Consider the following 18,917-nt stretch of genomic DNA (forward strand, 5'->3'; position numbering starts at 1 on the left):
AAAGTAGAAAACTCAAACAATCTGTTCGGAATGGATTTGTTCAATACATTCAATTTCAAAATTTAACAAGTTTCAAATGTGAATGTAGCGCAGGGTTCTCAAATGACTGATCTTTGTGACAAGTACAAAGAAGTATTTGAACCGGCTATCGGTACAATAAACAACTTTAAGGCAAGCATTTACTTAAAGCAAAATTTCGTGCCGAAATTCTACAAAAGCAGACAAATTCCATTTGCTCAAATGGAAAAGTTCAAGGAGGAAGTTAAGCGTCTCACAGATGCCGGAATTTGGAAAGCAGTCAAATTCCGCAACTGGTCATCACCAATAGTACTAGCCGGGTGGAGCACGCCACCATCTGTGGCGACTTCAAACAAGGTGTCAATTCCCAATTGAACATCGAGCATTATCCACTGCCAACACGTGAGTCTCTATTTCATATTATCCGTCACGGCGCCCATTTCTCCAAAATCGACTTGAAAGACGCATATCTACAAATGGAGTTAGATGATGCGGCAAAAGAAATTATGTTCGTGTTATGGGTCTCTTCCAGTACCAACTTTTACCCTATGGAATAGCGAGCGCTCCAGCTATATTCCAGCTTCATCTTGAACAACTTCTGAGTGGCATAGAAGGTTGTGGCAATTATCTAGACGACATAATTATCTCAGCTCCAACAGTTGAGTAGCACCTTGCTCGCCTCGAACAAGTCCGATGCATTCTACGAGAGAATGGCATTAAATGTAAGAGGGAGAAGTTTTTCTTCTTGAAAGATGAAATCGAATATCTCGGGAGAAGAATAAGCATCAAGGGCATCCTTCCGGATACCTCGGGACTAGAAGCTGTCAAGCAATTGAGGCCCCCCATCTATCTACAGCAGCTGGATGCTTTCATGGGAAAAATAAACTACTACTGCAATTTCATCCCGAACTTTTCTCAGCTAGCGTCTCCGCTCAATCAGCTTCGGAGGAAGAACGTAGTCTTCAAATTCGGTCCAGATCAGCAGCAGGCTTTCACAGCTTTAAAAACGCACATTGGATAAAACATTGGATGTCCACCAAGTTCGTTACAGCCAAATAGAAAAAGAAGCACTTTCGATTATATTTGGGGTAAAGAAATTTCAGCAGTACCTTTACGGCAGAAAGTTCATACTCATTACTGATCATAAGCCATTGGTCACCATATTCAATCCAAGCAAGCATCTGCCAACGATGACTTCGAACTTCAACGTTGGGCTATAATCTTGATGGCCTACAACTTTGAAATAAGATATCACAGCACCACAGCTCATGGAAATGCAGACGCACTCTCACGTCTTCCTATCAGCTCAGATGAAAAGTTTGACACAGAAGAGGCATGCTACAATGTCGTCGAGATGCCATGTCCAGTAAATGCCGACATTATCAGGAACAATATTAAAAGCGACCGTAAACAAGATCTTTCACTTCGTATCAACTGGTTGGCCAGAAAAACAGCAGGAATTGAAATACTGCCATATTTTAATCGTAGATTCGCCTTGACGATTAACAATAACCTACTATGTCTCCATTCTGATATAAATAGAATCATTATTCCTCAAGCTCTACGGAATAATATTGTCAACGTCCTCCACGAGGGTCATGAAACAACTGGCACGACAACATGTGTGGTGGCCAGGTATCGACGATGATATCGCAACAATTGCAAAGAATTGTAGCGTTTGCAAGATAGCAAATCCAGGCCCTGTAGAGGAATTCCAGAGCTGGCCAAAATCGACATCCGCCTGGGAAAGGATACACATAGATTTTGCCGGTCCTATATTTGACTCCATGTGGTTAATTGGCGTCGATGCACATTATCAGTTCCCGTTTGTAGTACAAATGACATCGACAACAACTGAAAACACTATAGCTGCACTTACAGCCATTTTCGCTATTGAGGGTTATCCTAAAACCTTAGTAAGCGATAATGGACCTCAACTTACATCAGACTCGTTCAACATGGTTCTGTCAGCAACATGGAATAAACCACATCACAACCGCCCCATTTCATCCAACATCAAACGGACTTGCTGAGCGTTCAAAACGTCCGTCAGCAAAAATATAAAGGATGGGTATCGAGTCAATACAGCCGTAACAAAGTACCTCAGCTCGTATCGTTTCACACCTAACTCGGCAGGTAAAACACCTGCAGAACTTCTCCATGGTCGTCCGGTTCGTACGATTTTAAGTCAACTCTTCGAGAAGCGAACTGAAAGCAAGCAGAGGCAGCCAACAAAGTATTCTCCGAACCAGAAAGTTTTTGCCAAAAACTATGCAAGGGGAGAAAAGTGGATAGCAGCTATCATAGGTAGCATAGCATAGGTAGTATGCTATTTATCCTTCCAACATCCACAGGTTTCATCAAGCGCCACATAAACTAGATAAAGCCAAGATCTGAGCCTGATGACTGCAGTTCCAGCCCCAACAATGACAACAATCAGATTTGGTGGGCACCTGAAGACTTAAGTCCGCCTGCATCTCCAACAGCACAAAGTCAAGAAGAAGAACCGTCATCCGATCCAGTACAGAATGCTCAACTCATTCCTGTCTTCAACGAAGTGCCTGCAGCATCTGAGCAAGACGTTCTACAACCACCAGCACTCGCGAACTAGCCGCTACACACCTCAGGATTACAGAAACCGTTAAAACAACTAACAAATCATAATTTAAGAGGGGAGATGTGTTATATATTAGCAACATATGCATCATATTGCATCAGCAATTTCAAATGTAGCACACACATGCGTAAAGAACGCTTGAGAGAGTAATAAAATTCAGTTCTATTCGAGTTCTCACCAAGAACACTACGTTTTCTTCATACCGAAAATAACATAATAGTTCTCGGAATGTGTTATATATTCCTTTGTTTTTCAAACAACGCATTTTTTCTGAGAGCGTTGAATGTAATCTTTCTACTTGTCCATTTAGTGAACTTTTGTAAGGGGGTGCTGTGAAAATCTGAATTCCTAACTGGTCTTTCATCATAAACGTTATGGAAGCTGAGTTCAATGATTTTTCATTATCAATGACAACACTCTTTGACACACCAAAGTAAAACAAAATATCGTGTAAAATGGGTTTTATATCATTAACGGATTTGGATTTGATAATTCTTCCCTGTGCTAATTTGGAAAATTTGTCTATTGCTGTCAAAACTAAGTTTTTCTCTGTTGAATAAATATCAATGTGTAGAGTATAAATATTCAGGTATTGGTGTTTCTATGATTTTTGGATTGGTAGGATGTCTATCGTATTTCACTTCTTTACAAATTTGACATAGTTTCACTATACTGATGATTTTCTGTTTAATTTTTGGAAAACAAAATTTGTCCAGTAGTTGCTATTGGTTCTTTAATGCATTTCTAAGGGCTCTAATGTAAAAATTTAATATTTCTTCTTCTTGTTGATATTCGTTGCTCAGATCTTCTACCTTTCTCTGTGTAAATCTAACTTTGTACTGAGAGAAATTTGATGGGTATATTCTTTGAATTTGTTCCATAATGGGTTCTGTTGTTTGAATTCCATTAATAACGGACGAGTTAAGATGTTTTCTCAGTTTTGTGGAATTTCGTGTCGATGAAATGCTGGAAATGGTTGGCTAAATTTATAATTACTATTATTTCCTGGAAAGATAAAAATTTGGTTTTTAAAAGCATTTATTGGGATTTAAGTACTGGGCAGAACTCTCACTAATATGTTGTGTAGTGACGGAATTTATTTCTTTAATTCTAGATAGGAAATCGGCAACAAGGTTGGCTTTTCCAGGTTTATAAATTAACTGATAATCATATTTTTCCAAGAATTTCTTCCATCGTTTTATTCTTGCATTACCGTTCCAGTCGCTCATAGAATGAATTAAAGGTCGATGATCAGTATAAATTGTCACTTTCGCTCCTCCATAGAGATAATTCATTAGGGAATTTTAATGCCCATATTATTGCATTTCTTTTTCGTTTGCTGCATAATTTTCTTCGGCTTTAGAAAGTGTTCGGGAAATTAATGATATTGGTTTATCATTCTGAGCAAGGAATGCTCCTAAGGAGAAGTTTGAGGTATCTGTCGTAAGTTGAAATTCTTTATTGAAATCGGGTTATTGTAGGATGGCTCGGTTGAAATTAATGTATTTTTAAGTTTTTGGAATGACGCCAGTGCTTTTTCGTTTAGGTGAATGATCTTTCTGCTTGAATTGATTTTTTTTATACCCGTACTCAAAAAAGAGTTAATGGGTGTATATTAGATTTGTGGTAAAAGTGGATGTGTGTAACGCAGAGAAGGAAACGTTTCCGACCCCATAAAGTATATATATTCTTGATCAGCATCAATAGCCGAGTCGATATAGCCATGTCTGTCTGCCTGTCCGTCCGTCCGTCCGTCTTGTTGAGCGCCTGGATCTGATCTCAGAGACTATAAGAGCTAGGGCAACCAAATTTGGTTTCCAGACTCATGTGATATCACACTGCTACAAGTGTATTTCAAAATTTCGCCCCGCCCCCTCAAAGGACGAAAATCTTTGGCAGGCACAATTTTAAAACTAAAAACTCAGTATCGTAGGGAATTCCCATATCTACCAGATTGCTAAATCTGAATCAGATCGGATCATAATTATAGCCAGAATGAAGAAATTAATTTTCAGTTGCTTCCCCTGCCCCCTCCTGACCACGACCAAGCAACTCATTCTCTTTCTCGCTCGCACACTCTGCCGCGTTCAGTGCGCGAACAACCCCTAGCGGAGGAGATGCAGAATATGAATGATGTAAAATATACATTGTAGATTTAGATGTAGATAACAGATGTAGCAAAAAAATGTAATATGTAAATTTTTTTTTTTAATTTTAAAATTCTAAAAAATCATAAGCTCAAAAATTTATATACTGACCGAGTACGGGTGTAAGTAGAGTCGCGTCCCCAGAAGCGACTCACACGTTCCTTCTCGTTTATTCTTAAAAAACTCGCATTTATCGAGTTGGCAGTATATAAAGTATATATATTCTTGATCAGCATCAATAGCCGAGTCTATATAGCCATGTCCGTCTGTCCGTCCGTCTGTCCGTCCGTCCGTCTTGATGAGCGCCTGGATCTCAGAGACTATAAGAGCTAGAGAAACCAAATTTTGTTTCCAGACTCATGTGATATCACACTGTTACAAGTGTATTTCAGAATTTCGCCCCGCCCCCTTCTTCCCCCACAAAGGACGAAAATCTGTGTCAGGCACATTTTTAAAGATACGATTAAACTAAAAACAAAGTATCGTAGAGAATGACCATATCTATCAGATTCCCGAATCTGAATCAGATCGGATTATAATTATAGCCAGAATGAAGAAATTAATTTTAAGTTGTTTCCCCCCGCCCCCTCCGGCAATGGACAACCTAACTCATTTTCCTTCTCGCTCGCACACTCTGCCGCGTGCGCGAGCAACCCCTAGCCGAGGAGATGTAGAATCTCAATGGTACATGTAGAATCTACATGTTAGATGTTGAATATACATTGTAGATGTAGATAACAGATGTAGCAAAAAAATGTAAAATGTAAAATTTTTTTCTGTGAATATGATATACAGTGTCGGTCCAGAGAGAAAATCTTTGCATCGTACTGCGAAACTTCTTTGCTGTAGGTATGACTCCAAACGCGGTCGAAAGCCTGGGCGACATCCAGAAAAACAGCGGAGCAATACTTTCAAATGCATTTCGTATCTCAGAGGTTATACGGCTTACTTGTTCAATGGTTCCGTGTTTTTCGCGAAATCCAAATTGGTGAGTCGGGATGGCACCGTTGATGTGTAGGTGTTGTTTGATACGATTCAGGAGCAGCTTCTCAAATATCTTTGATAGGCAAGGCAGTAGGCTGATAGGTCTATATGATGATGGCTTGGACTTGTCTATTCCGGCTTTATGGATCATTGTTATGACTGGTTTCCTCCATTCTTGAGAATAATAGCCCCATTTCATCATGCTGTTGAATATCACAGTAAGGAAATATACTGCACAGCTCGTCAATTCTATAATCATTCTAGGGGAGATGAAATCGTGGCCCGGAGCTTTCTTTTGCTTTGAGATTTGGTCTTTAATGACCCTTGTGACTTCTCCTGATTGGAATATGATAGGCGGAGTAGCGTCGGGATTATTGGTTGGTGGGAGCACAAGGCTTTTTGTTGCTGGGTGTGGTTTGAAGACGTTTTCTAGATGGACGGCAAATGTATTTGCCTTCTCTTTGTTGCTGCGAGCCCACTCTCCTGTTTGTGTACGCAAAGGTGATTCACTCTCGATTGGTGGCCATTCGCCTGATTTGCCTTTCACAGTGGGAATCGTTTGCTAGTTGGGGAGAGTTGCTTCATATAGGATATTTGAGCTCAGTTTTGTTATCTTCTAGGGCTCTGCGTAGTAGGTGGTTGGCTATTTTTAGCCGCTCTTTCGAGGCAGGTGATCTGTGTGCTTGCCACTCTCGGCGAAGCCTTCTTTTATCGCGTAGCAGCACTTCAATGTGCCTAGAAATACGACTGCTGTTGGAAAGTTTATTAGATGCTAATATTGGTGTTGAGTGTTTTGCCGCCAGTGACATTGAGGATACCAATGCTTCGACTGACCTATCAATGTCATCTTTACAATTAATGTTTGGGCAGTTATCAATATGAGAGCTTATGTACTTCCTGTATTTGAGCCAATCTGTTTTGCTAGAAGTTAGAAAGTGTGGGCGTTCCGAAAGCTGTGGATGGTTGTAAAGGTGAAGTAGAATGGGCGAGTGATTCGATGATAGATCTGTTAAGTGATCTACATTAATCTCAGCTTGTAGCACCCTTCGTGTAACTGCAAAATCAATCAAGTCGGGTTGCTCGTTTGGATCTGTGGGCCAATATGTGGACTTGCCCGGAGAGATAAAGTCTAGCTTGTGTCGTGGGGTTATTATAGCGTTATATAGTTGTCTTCCTTTCGGGTTGGTAAGTCTAGATCCCCAATGGGTGTGCTTGGCATTGTAGTCATCAGCTGCTATAAATCGGTCACCTAGTAGGTCGAAGAATGTTAAAAATTCTGTTTCGGAAATGCATAAGCAGTATACTGCGGCTAGGTTTAGGTAGCCGCACTGAATTTCAATATGAATTGCTGTTGCCTGTAGATAAGGTGTAGCAAATGAAGGCAATGGATAATGCCTAATGCGATTCTTGATCAGAACGCCAGTACCTCCATGTGCCTTACCATCGGGATGATTTGTCGCATAGAATTATAGCCATCGAGGTGAAAATAGTTTTTATTTGTTAGGTGAGTCTCTGATATGAGCATGGCGTCAATGTCGTGTTGAGCGAGGAACTGTAAGAGCTCGCATTTGTGCTGCGAAATGCCATTTGCATTCCAGAAACATATATTTAGACAGGACATTTAAACACATTTCTGTTTGATTAGGAGCTCCAGGAGGAGATTTTGGTTGCGCATAAGCTCCTGCATCGTTTGTTGTATTGCTACCATTGTGTTAGTTATAGTTACCAGCATTGACTCAATTCCACTAGGCAACTGGGATGGATTAGCAGGGGTATGTTGGGCAGAGATTTCTGGGATCTGATTTGATGCCTGATGCTGCATTGTTCCAGCTGTGGTTGGTTGAAGTGTCGGCTAGAGACTGAGGCGTACGACCCTTTGTTGTAACTTAACGCCTGAGCAAAAGAAACTCCTGGAGTCGTAGTTGATGGTATATATGGTAAGTTTTGTCGAACGACCTGGTTTCGAGCTGCAGTTATATGTTGGTTTAGGCGATTTTTCAATTCTTTAACGACAGCCCCAGGACAACCTCCTATTGGCAGAATGGTTTCTCCCCCACAGTTGCTACATTTTTTGGCAGATCAGTCCTCCTTATTTACGGGGCAGGCCTCAGTGAGATGAAAATCATCACAACTTCATTTTTACTTATATGCATACTTTTAGGTGTCAGTTCTACTTTGAACATTGGCTGGGGAATTTTATTTCTATTTATTATGTTCATAGCCATTTTGACTTAGAAGCCCTTATCGTTAAGTTCATCTATTATCTCATTGATTGGGACTGTTAGTTCGATTCCTTTGATAACCACTTGTAATCGTTTGCTACTTTTAAGTTGGTAAGTATAGTAATTCATTTGTTCATTTCCTAGGTATTTCGCAACTGATCGATAGTTTTGTTCGTCATTGACTTGTTTTTTTGTTTCATATATGTTACCCCTTTTTATGGACGTGACATAGAATGTGTTTGCGCCAATTGTATCAGTTATTTTTCTGACCAGTTCAGCACAATTTGCCTGTCGAACATAAATAGGTGGCGGTCTTAATTTTTTGGCCTTGTAGTATCGCAAATCTATTGTTTGTTAGTGCCTTATGTGGCACAGTGTTCTCGGCTATTTTAGTTATCTTAGCTCCATTTTTGCTCTTCATATTTTGTGGGCTCAATTTTCTTTTGATTTGCACGTAGCGATCGAGCCCAGTCTGAATTAACGTTCCGTTAGCGTTTTTCGAATTTATTGGTTGGGAGAGGTGGGGGGCTTGTCGCAGTGGGTCGTCAGTATCGGGCGCTGAGCAATTGCAGAAGTTGTTGTTGTGGTTGTTGTCGTTGTTGTGGTCGAAGACACAGTTTTGAGCGAGGGCATTGTACTAGTTGTTGTCGATATTAGCAAATCGCTGGTTAGGCAGAACGAGTTGGGGGATCGGCAGGGGAGAGAGAGCGTGCTCTCTCCTCGTTCACTTGCAGTGATGCAGTTTTTGTTGGTACTGCTGCCTTTGGCGAGCGTATAGAGAAGTACGCGTTGTTTTTTTTCTTGCGAGAGCTGACGCTCGTATTGTTGTTGCTTGGCTCATTTTGGCTTTGGTTACAGTGCTTGTGCTCTTTACCGAGCTGGTGCTCTTATACGTTGACATTTGTTCTTTTCTATTATTTCTATTAATCTTTATTACTCGATTGGATGGTATTCAGGGGCAGCACACGATCACAAGTACCTATGCCTATGCCTACCCCAAGCGCTTTTTCGCGATTTAATTTATGATTAATCGCGATTAATTGATTTTCACGGCGGAGCGATACAAAAATACGTCTGAAGTCGTTGACGGTTGAGAGCTTTAACAAATATGGTTCTAAGATTGTTAGTGTTCAGGCCAGCAGCGCTGTTAACATAGCAGCGTTAACAGTCGGTTGACAGTGTTGCTAACAGCGGACTGTTAGCTCGCTCTCTCTCTCGTGCCCTTTGCTCTCGCGCTGCTCAGTCACGATCCACTCGACTCTCCAGCACTGGCGCTAGAATTATGCTGCCCAAAATACATAGTGTCTCTTCAACTACGAACCGATTACAAGCGCACATCAGCCCCCAGCTGTATCAATTGACGGCCCCGACTACTTTTATTTGGGAATACGGTCTTTGGGAACCTCCAACATCCACCCTTCTACAATCATTGGTCCTTCGAGCCGGATCTTCGCCTTCCCTATAAGGAGGAGTCCAATCAGCAAGCATCGGTGGATTACATTCCGAAGATAAGTACGATTGCGTCTTCCCAAATCGATTCCTAGTGCGAATTGTTTTATTCCCCGCTAAGTCCGAGTTCCGCGATATATGTATATATATTCTTATGTACATATGTATATGTTCATCCAGTGCTATCCAGATTCTTTGTCGTGTTCCTTTGCATCCGATTTCTCCAGTGTGAACTAACAAAAACTACGCCGACGCAAAACATCAAGTCGCCACCCACTCCAAGACCAGCCAGTAGTAGTCCAGCTGCAAGGACCCAATCGGTTCTATTCCCATCTCCCGTCACCCTCCAGGTGCCAGCTCGGATCCACGACGATCCAGCCAGCCGTTACCAGTCCCGTCAGCTCTAGACCCTCCATGACAATGGCTCAATCCGCCACCACTACTGCACGAGCAAGACTAGTCGCCGCCATTGGCCGTCTGTCTCACCTAGAAGCGCGCATAACCGCCGCTCCATCCGCCTTACTTTCCGAGGTCCACCGAGGCCAAATCCTGAGCATGTGGGCGGAGGTCGAGGCGGAGTATAAGGCTGGCTCCGCAGCGATGGTTGACGATTCTCCAGAAGTACAAAAAGACATCCGAGAGAAGTACGGCGAATGCTACGGTGTATTTGAGCAGTGCCTAGCTGACCTCAATGCTCAGCTGGCCCAAACAGCAGTCCATCCGTCTACACCGCAAACCTACCAGGGCGGCTGTCGACTGCCCCCTTACGACATTGAGTTCTTCGCAGGAGATTACGTCCGCTGGCCTACTTTCCGGGACTTATTTACGGCAATTCTAGGCTGTCTCCGGTAGAGAAGTTATACCATCTCACCACTAGGACAAGTGGCGATCCTAAGTCCATAGTCGAGAAGTCCCCGCTCACCAACTCTGGTTTCGAATCGGCATGGGCGGCTCTCCGAAACCGTTACGAAAATAATCGGCTCATGGTGACCAACCAGATTAACATTCTCCTCTTTCTGCCTCGCGTCGAGTCCGAGACCAGTCGGGCTCTGAAAGAGCTCCAAAGCACTATGCAAGCGGTCCTAACCGCCCTTGGTCAATCCAAGGTCTGCACCGACAATTGGGATAGTCTCCTCGTGACTATCTGTGCCTCCAAATTGCCTAAATCTACCCGGGCTTTGTGGGAAGCGTCAGTCACTGACAAGAAGGAGGTACCTCCATGGACGGAAAATCGACTCCTTCCTAACTCAGCGGTACTTGACGCTAGAGGCCATGAAGTGCGACCCATACATTTCCAAAGGCGATCTGAATCCACCACCGTCCAAAGGTAATCAGAATCAGCAACACACCAGAAGTCAGTGCAATCCGTTCCGTTCCCAAGGAAATCCTGTTCCAAGGACGCCTCACTCGTTCCATAGCAACGGTAATCCAGGCAAGAGCACATGTGATCTCTGTTCCAAAGATAATCACCCTATCCAACTATGTCCTCACTTCCTGCACATGACCGTTAATGCTCGTTCCAGCTGCATTAAGCAAAAGAAGCTTTGTTTAAACTGCTTCGCAAAAGGCCATCAACTTCGAGAATGCCAAAGCACCCACAATTGTATCACTTGTGGGGGCCGGCACCTCACGCTTCTCCATCGTATCAATCCAGTTTCCAGAGAGTCCAATTCCACATCCGTACTTAATTCCACAGCTTGGCCAGACGTAAACCGGCAAGTACCTGCCGCACAAAATTCAAGTTCTTCCGAACCTGCGACGAATGTTCAGACGTATTTCGCTTCCGGCACAAGTTCTGTCCTTTTAGGCACAGCAATCATTAGTATTTGCCACCTGGGAACAAATTTCCGCGCCCGCGCCCTGATCGACTCAGGCTCTGAAGCAACGTTTTTACGGAACGTCTTTTCAACACGATTCAATTGCCATTCCAATGTATCCAGACTCAGGTCTCGAGCCTCAATAGACAGTATCCGCTCAATCCGTATCCGCTCTGTCGGTTTTCCATTCGCTCTCCGACTGAGCCGGGTTTACAATTAAACGCCGCAGCCTCCGGAACTGGCAAAGAATCTTCCGTTGCATCCGATCTCGCAAAGTTTCTTGAAAGACTAGCCAAGCCTTCCCTTGGCGGATCCAACGTTTTTCGAGAACTCACCAATCGATGTCCTGATTGGAGCCGATATTCTTCCATCCGTAATGTTAGGCTGCTTACAAACCAACATATGTGGCTCTCTCCTCGGGCTAGAAACCATTTTTGGTTGGGTGCTCAATGGTCCCGTGTCCAATACGGCGAGCCATCAAGTTGCATCCTTTTCAAGTCAAATTTCCAGAGTAGCTTCCAATGTCCCAAACGTGCCCGTCATCCGTTCCAAGCTCATTTCTAATGCTTCTTCGACTTTTTCAATCCCCCCTAGCCTTCTACATCTAGACATGGCTTCTCGATCCCGTTTCGACAGCACCGTAGAGAGCAGACGTTCCCGAGGTACTAAGACCTACCAATGCCGAGTCTGCTCTGAAATCCATCCTCTACGGAAGTGCCGCCGCTTTCTCCGCCTGGATTCGGAAAGGAGGCTCCAAGCTGTCCTCCACTTCAGCTACTGCACCAATTGCCTGGCTCACTAGCAATCCGGCCAGGATTGTCGAAGCGGTGATCGGTGTAAGGTGTGTAACCGGATACACCACACGTTGCTTCACATGGACAATGTGCAACACGCACACATTGCAATCCTGCAAGGGGGGAGGACTCGACCTCCGCCCACATGCTCAGGATTTGGCCTCGGCGGAACTAGGAAAGTTAACCTTTTTTGGTTTAATTCGTATGGAGCGGCGGTTATGCGCGCTTCTAGGTGAGACAGACGGCCAATGGCGGCGACTAGTCTTGCCCGTGCAATAGTGGTGGCGGATTGAGGCATTGTGATGATGGAGGGTCTAGAGCTGACGGGACTGGTAACGCGAGCGCTGGCTGGATCGTCGTGGATCCGAGCTGGCACCTGGAGGGTGACGGGAGATGGGAATAGAACCGATTGGGTCCTTGCAGCTGGACTACTACTGGCTGGTCTTCGAGTGGGTGGCGACTTGATGTTTTGCGTCGGCGTAGTTCCGGAGGCGGAAGAGATGCGTAGCCGACTTGGCGAAGTCACAGGCAAAGGGTCGCTCTGGATCGAGGTTCCCAAACAATGAGTGGATTAAATTGATACACTCGGAAAAGAGGAACGTTCACACTGGCTGTGGCAATATTTAAAAAAATATAATATATCAACCTCAGCTGGACTTCTTAATTTTCACCAATCGTTAATTTTTTAACACCAACTACAAATAAAAATACCTAATTATCAATATGAACTAGTTTCTAAGATTCAATATTATTAAAAAAAACCGACGAATTCAATTTTTTTTAATGTAAATTTACCAAAAAATTTGTATTTTCTTTTCGTGGTAGCAACCGCCAAACAATAAACAAAAAATTTGAAAAAATTGTATAATTTTATTGAATAACAAAGAACAGAATTGGGGGGTGTCCCCTTGAAAAACTTTTTTGATTAAATTCGGGCCAGACTAGTCTGCACTTAGCAGAATAGAGGTTTCTGACATAAATGCAATGGCAATAATGTGTAGAAATGGTTTGTTAGTTCTGCTTTGACATTTTGAAGCGATGCCACGTGGTAGAACTACAAATGACTACAAATGTTTTCACAATTCTTCAGAATTTTTCACAATTGCTCACTTTTTTTTGTAATGCTTAATTAAAGAAAAACAGAATGCTTTTAATATTTTAATTAATTTTAAACATCTTGCTCCGAATTCGGCTTAAAAAGGGTGGCTTTACTGTATTAACTTCGAAAGTCCGAATCGCCCTTTGTGCCCCCCTCGGACTGCAGCGGATCGAGCGCGGAATCGTTAAGTGAAAATTCAGTCAGCGGATTGAATAGTGATTTACTAAAAGGCTTATTATATTAACTTAAAATGTATAATTTTAAATTATTTGGATGAGGGTTAATACACCAAAATGCGATGCAATCGTAACTTAATTATTGTTGCCATATAGTCCATTCTTATTTAGGCAGAAATGTAAAATTTCAGCCCGATACAGTGATAGGTTTTTTTTATTTGAAAAATTTTTGGTTTTTGAGGAGCTTGTCACTAGTTTGTGAATGGAAAAAAAATAATTGCGTTCGATCATAAAAAAGTATTTTTTGAGAGGCAAGACGGCGAAGGAAACAAAAATTTGGATAAATATTATGAGGCTAATGCTTCTTCAGATTACCACAGAAAATATTGCTTTCAAAGTGCTGGTCGAAACTCCACTGCCGATGAAGTCCGTCCTACGTGGCAGCCTCTCTGATAAGGTTACACAAGTAAATGTCAAAAGAAATAGATGAAATGGTGTTGGCTGACGGGATAGTGAAGGTGTACTAGCTAGCAAATTCCACAAGGATTATAACTGAGCGCACACGCCAATTTTTGCGCGAGATCTGCATATGAAAGGCGCCGCGCTTGCAGACTCCAGACTAAAAACACGAGCGCACTCCGAAACAGTGTTAGGCCAGTCTCCAATTGCTTCCCCATCCATCTTATTCGCCTGATTTTGCTCCATAAACGGTTAACGGCTTTTATCCGTGGATTACTAATAGCGCTGCTGCCTATAACAGTATAAAATAATTATACGTCTTTTTTTACAACATTTTTCAGAATCATCTTTAATATGAAAAAAATGGGAGTACCAACGGAATCTACATTTCTTGATGTCAAGCTGCCCCAAACTATTCTTGAATCCCCTTCAACATCGACTTTTTTGCCAGATGAAGAGGCTGCTTTTTGTCCATTACTTCCAAGTAGAATTTTAGGTCCCATAGCACATCCATTGAGCCCCAATCATATGAATAAGGACGGTATTACATCAAAGATAATCAGTTTAGATTGTAAGGCCGAGTCAAGTTCTACAGATAGTAGTAGCGGGATTGCTATCGACGTCCAAGAATCTACTACCAACAACCTATTCCATAATGGAAGCTATCAACATCTACAAAATAACAATATTAATACAGAAGAGGTAATTTATTTGCATGGTATTTTAACTCAAGACTTATTTAACAACCAGTAGGGAACTAGTTTTGATACTTGGGAATTTTTAAGAAAAAATGGTCAAATTTTGACAAAATCTGAAATTCTGATTACGGCTAATGATTTATTCTCCACACTCATCTGTAAGCGGCCGGCTTCCTCAATCTCTTACCGATCACCATTCTTTCCTGGCATCCGCGTCTTCTTCCGACTGTCCTCTAGCGTGCGCCTCCTGGCTAGCCGGACGCCTGATTCAATTCTCCTCTGATGATCCGTCAGCGGCACCATTTAAGCAGGCACTCGGTGACGATCCTCTAGCCCTTGCTTCCGGTCTAAGAACTTTTCGACTTCATCTTTGTCCTTTTCTCTATCCTCCACTTCCCATAGTTAGGGCGCCTTTTGCTTAGCACGGAACTCATTCCTACTGCCTTACACCTCATCAACTGTCTCGCGTACTTCTCCACGGACCTCTGTCGTTGGCTCTCTTTTATAAGATAGATCTTCGCGCCAGACGCAATCATTCTGCATGGCAAAAGCGCAGAATTTTTACGAACAGTCAACTTCACTCAGTGAGGACTGGGAGAGGGGCGAACCATATTTACACTGATGGCTCAAAGTTTTACGGCCGTGTGGGTGGAGGCATATACTGTAACGAGCTCAACATCAGTCAATGCTTTAGGCTTCCGGACCACTGGATCATTCCAAACGGAGGTTTTAACAATAAATAAGACTAGCCAGGCTGGGCACTACCACACCTCTCCTATCGGAGAGGAAGCAAGTAGCGATGCCCTTGGCTACGTTTGAGCTTCCAACGCATGAAATTTTTCAGTTAACCATCACCTGCAAAATTTCCAGATCGATCTGGCCAAGTTGATCGAAGAAACGCTCGGAAGAGCTATACAGACTCAGTAGAGTGCAGTGCTCCGCGGTCACCTGAGACAATACGGGATGCTAGTAGATTGGCACACACTCCACTTTTCTGTCTCTGGCCGGCCTTGGAAAACCGTAGACTACGGCTTCTTGGGGCTTCTTTCCTCACGGACATTTCGGACCTATCCGAAACCAAATCAGGGATCTTGTCCAAATACATCGCAACAAGTTTCTCACCACGGTTCAGGCTATGAGAAGGGGTTCACGCCCGTGCGGCATCACAACGGTCCTATAGTAGGACCAAGTGAGCTGTTATCCAACGAATAGTCTGTAAATTTCCATTCTAGATTAACAGTACTTGGTCGATGGCTTGATTTTACCTGCATCTGCGCTGGATCGCTGCAGACCCAGTACCTAGTCGTGAGAGCTCTCTGATCTCGTTCGTCGCCGGCCCACTACAATTGGTTCGGAGATCGCTGCAGCGGCTGGCAGCAGCTGACTTCGCTGAGTGTCGCCTTGACCCTATTATATTTATATACCCGGTACTCAAAGCGTATAGGGTTAAAGGATAGAGTCTAAGATTTGTGTAACAGGCAGCTCGAAGTGTTCCATAGAGTATAAATATTTTTATGAATATTAACAGCCATTCAGAATATTTGAAATACGGACCTATGATCGTAAAATGGTGAAAAAATTCCTTGGGAGATCGTTTTAGTTAGCATTTACGTCCAGTGTCTGCATCGTCATCTTCAGCCACTTCGTGGGCAGAACGTTTCCTGGCGCGTGGCATGACCCTCTCGCTTTCATATCCAAAAACTGACTAACTGCGCAGTTCTTTTCTAATCGCGCTATTCTTTTTTCAGTTCATCACTCACACATGCAAGAATATGCCAACACATATTCAAGCCTTGAGTGTACTTCGTTTAGGTCGCTCTTGATCTGCCTTTTTGCAGACTTCTTCTTTTCTTTTATGCCTACACCTGGATGTGTCAGAAAAAAGGTGTTTACAAATACAAATTCTTTGTCTTCCTTTTTATCTCTGTTTTTTCACATGCTTTCAAAATATAAATAATAAATAATTTATTACTCTTTTATATAGAGCTACTTTCCTTAAATCTTACTTTTTTCAAATTGATCTAATTTTACTGCCTTAAGATACGGATTACCGCAAGTTAATCTGGTCAAATTTATTGAACGATTGTTAACTCTAAGTTCATATCACAATAAACCGGCCAAACAACATTATTTTCGTTACCATAGCTCACAGTTTAAATCACATTAAAACGGTCGATTACACTAGTTAACACGACATTTACGTTTAATTTTTTAACGAATTATGGTTTTTATACCCGTACTAAAAAAGAGTTATGGGGTATATTGTATTTTTGGTAAAAGTGGATGTGTGCAACATATAGAAGGAAACGTTTCCGATCCCATTAAGTATATATATTCTTGATCAGCATCAATAGCCGAGTCGATATAGCCATGTCTGTCTGTCCGTCTTGTTGAGCGCCTAGATCTCAGAGACTATAAGAGCTATGTCAACCAAATTTGGTTTCCAGACTCATGTGATATCACACTGCTACAAGTGTATATCAAAATTTCGCCCCGCCCCCTTCCACCTCCATAAAGGACGAAAATCTGTGGCAGGCACAATTTTAAAGATACGATAAAACTAAAAACTAAAAAACTAAAAAAAAGGTATCGTAGAGAATGCCCATATCTACCAGATTGCCGAATCTGAATCAGATGGGATCATAATTATAGCCAGAATGAAGAAATTCATTTTTAGTTGCTTCCCCCGCCTCCTACAGCAAGAGACCCGCTACTCATTCCCTTTCTCGCTCGCACACTCTGCCGCGTTCAGTGTGCGAGCGCTCTTTAGCGAAGAAGATGTAGAATCTAAATGGTACATGTAAAATCTACTTGTTAGATGTAGAATATACATGTTAGATGTAGATGTAGATAACAGATTTAGCAAAAAAGTGTAAAATGTAAAATTTTTAAGACTGCATTAATCATAAGCCAAAAAATGTATATACTGACTGAGTACGGGTAGAAAAGTAGAAAAGTCGCTTCTGGGGACGCGACTCTCACGTTCCTTCTCGTTCTTTATGGTTTACTTTTTCTTTTAAGAATTTTTAAAAATCTGGTATTTTTTAATGGTTTTTTTTAGAAGTTCACATAACTTAAGTATTTTTTGTCTATTTTTTCATGTGTTAGGTTTGGTTAACGAACCAGATATAAGTTTGCATAGATCTTTGCAGTTCTGAAAAGCTGACAAATGCAGCTATAAATCTGACCCAGACAATTTGTAGCTGCAGCTTAACGCCTGGAAGATATTAAGGTTTCAAACTAAAAAATTTCATCATTTTTTGCGGTATTCTTTTTAAATCCCGAAATCTATCAGAAAAAGTCATTTTGGTCCACAGCGGGAAGAAAAAGTTCAATTTTGTCGAGTAGTGTTATTATTTATCAACTTAAGCTTATACCGATCCCCATCTAAAACTTCGTTCACTAAAAATGGACCTCTATACTTCGGGTCTTATATGTTTTGGTGCTTTTTTTCATTCTTAAGCAGTACATACCCCTTGTAAAGCATCCTGCCAAGATCGCTGGTTCGTTTCAACCGCAGTTAGCATGGACTGAAGAGTACACATTACTCGCTCCACCTGGCCGTTGGCTCGACTAGCCCCTATTGCAATTAAATGCAAATCTATCTTTTGTGCAGAGCAGAAATCAGGAAACACTGTACTAGAAAATCTACGACCTTGATCTGCAATCAAGCGCGAAGGAATACCAAACAACGATATTGACGCCTTCACAGCTTTTTATACAGTTTCCAGCATCCAGTCTTACTGTATGGAAACAGGGGTAAAACTTGGTAAATCCATCTATTGGTACAATTACGTACTAATTTTGGTCGTTTTTACCACTAAGCTTTCCAGTAATGTCGATATGGACAGTGTACCGGCGAAGTTGAGAGTGTCGTTCTGATGTTTTAAAGCAAGCCAAATTTCCAATCCCAACGAATCCAATGCACTTTTGGTTATTTTACAATTCTTTTATTAACCTTTATTTTATATAAATGTATGTGGTGGAAAAAAGCGCAGCTTAAAAAAATTTCGTGTTGTTCCCTCTCTCTTCTTATTTCCCGATTGATTTATGTCTATTGGTTATCGATAGAAAATAATTTATACTGACCAAAGTTGCTTAAAACAATTTATATGTGATTAGTACATATTGGCGGCAACATTCCCCCCATCGTAAATGAGACATCTGGGCATTTTTTACCCCCTTCTACGCCGACATCTAGTACAGCTATTTTCGTAGCAGGTCTCTCCATGACGCCTCGATGAGTTTGTATGGTTGCATGACTGACTTGTCCATCTCTTGCTGTGACTCCGTCGATAATGCGTCCTTTTGGCTATAGGTTCCTGGGCAGGTTTTCATCCACAACAATTACAACGCTTCCGACGACTATTGGATCGGACTTCTCAAACCATTTTGTGCGTTTGGTAAGGACCGGTGTACATCCTTTGACCCAACGAA

General features: G+C 42.1%; 2 protein-coding genes across 4 annotated transcripts in view; both read left to right on the forward strand.

The window, feature by feature from the left end:
• The window catches only part of LOC111081676 (4F2 cell-surface antigen heavy chain-like), a 58,732-nt gene that overhangs the window by 16,578 nt on the left and 23,237 nt on the right, over window positions 1–18,917 (forward strand). For 2 of the 3 annotated variants that reach the window (XM_041594656.1, XM_041594654.1), the window contains exon 2: window positions 14,124–14,484. The exons of the other annotated variant lie outside the window; for it this stretch is intronic. Coding sequence is in view for 1 of the 2 variants with exons in the window: in XM_041594654.1 (XP_041450588.1) it covers window positions 14,137–14,484 (348 nt within the window). In the remaining variant the exon portion in view is untranslated. The remainder of the gene's footprint in view (window positions 1–14,123; window positions 14,485–18,917) is intronic. 3 annotated transcript variants of the gene reach the window in all.
• On the forward strand, window positions 1,244–2,663 carry LOC121404688. The gene is made up of 3 exons (XM_041594682.1): window positions 1,244–1,424; window positions 1,561–1,979; window positions 2,505–2,663. Exons 1-3 carry the CDS (start codon window positions 1,244–1,246, stop codon window positions 2,661–2,663), a joined length of 759 nt encoding a protein of 252 aa, XP_041450616.1.

This window comes from Drosophila obscura, unplaced genomic scaffold (assembly GCF_018151105.1).
Source record: "Drosophila obscura isolate BZ-5 IFL unplaced genomic scaffold, ASM1815110v1 contig_31, whole genome shotgun sequence".
NCBI classification, from domain to species: Eukaryota; Metazoa; Arthropoda; class Insecta; order Diptera; family Drosophilidae; genus Drosophila; species Drosophila obscura.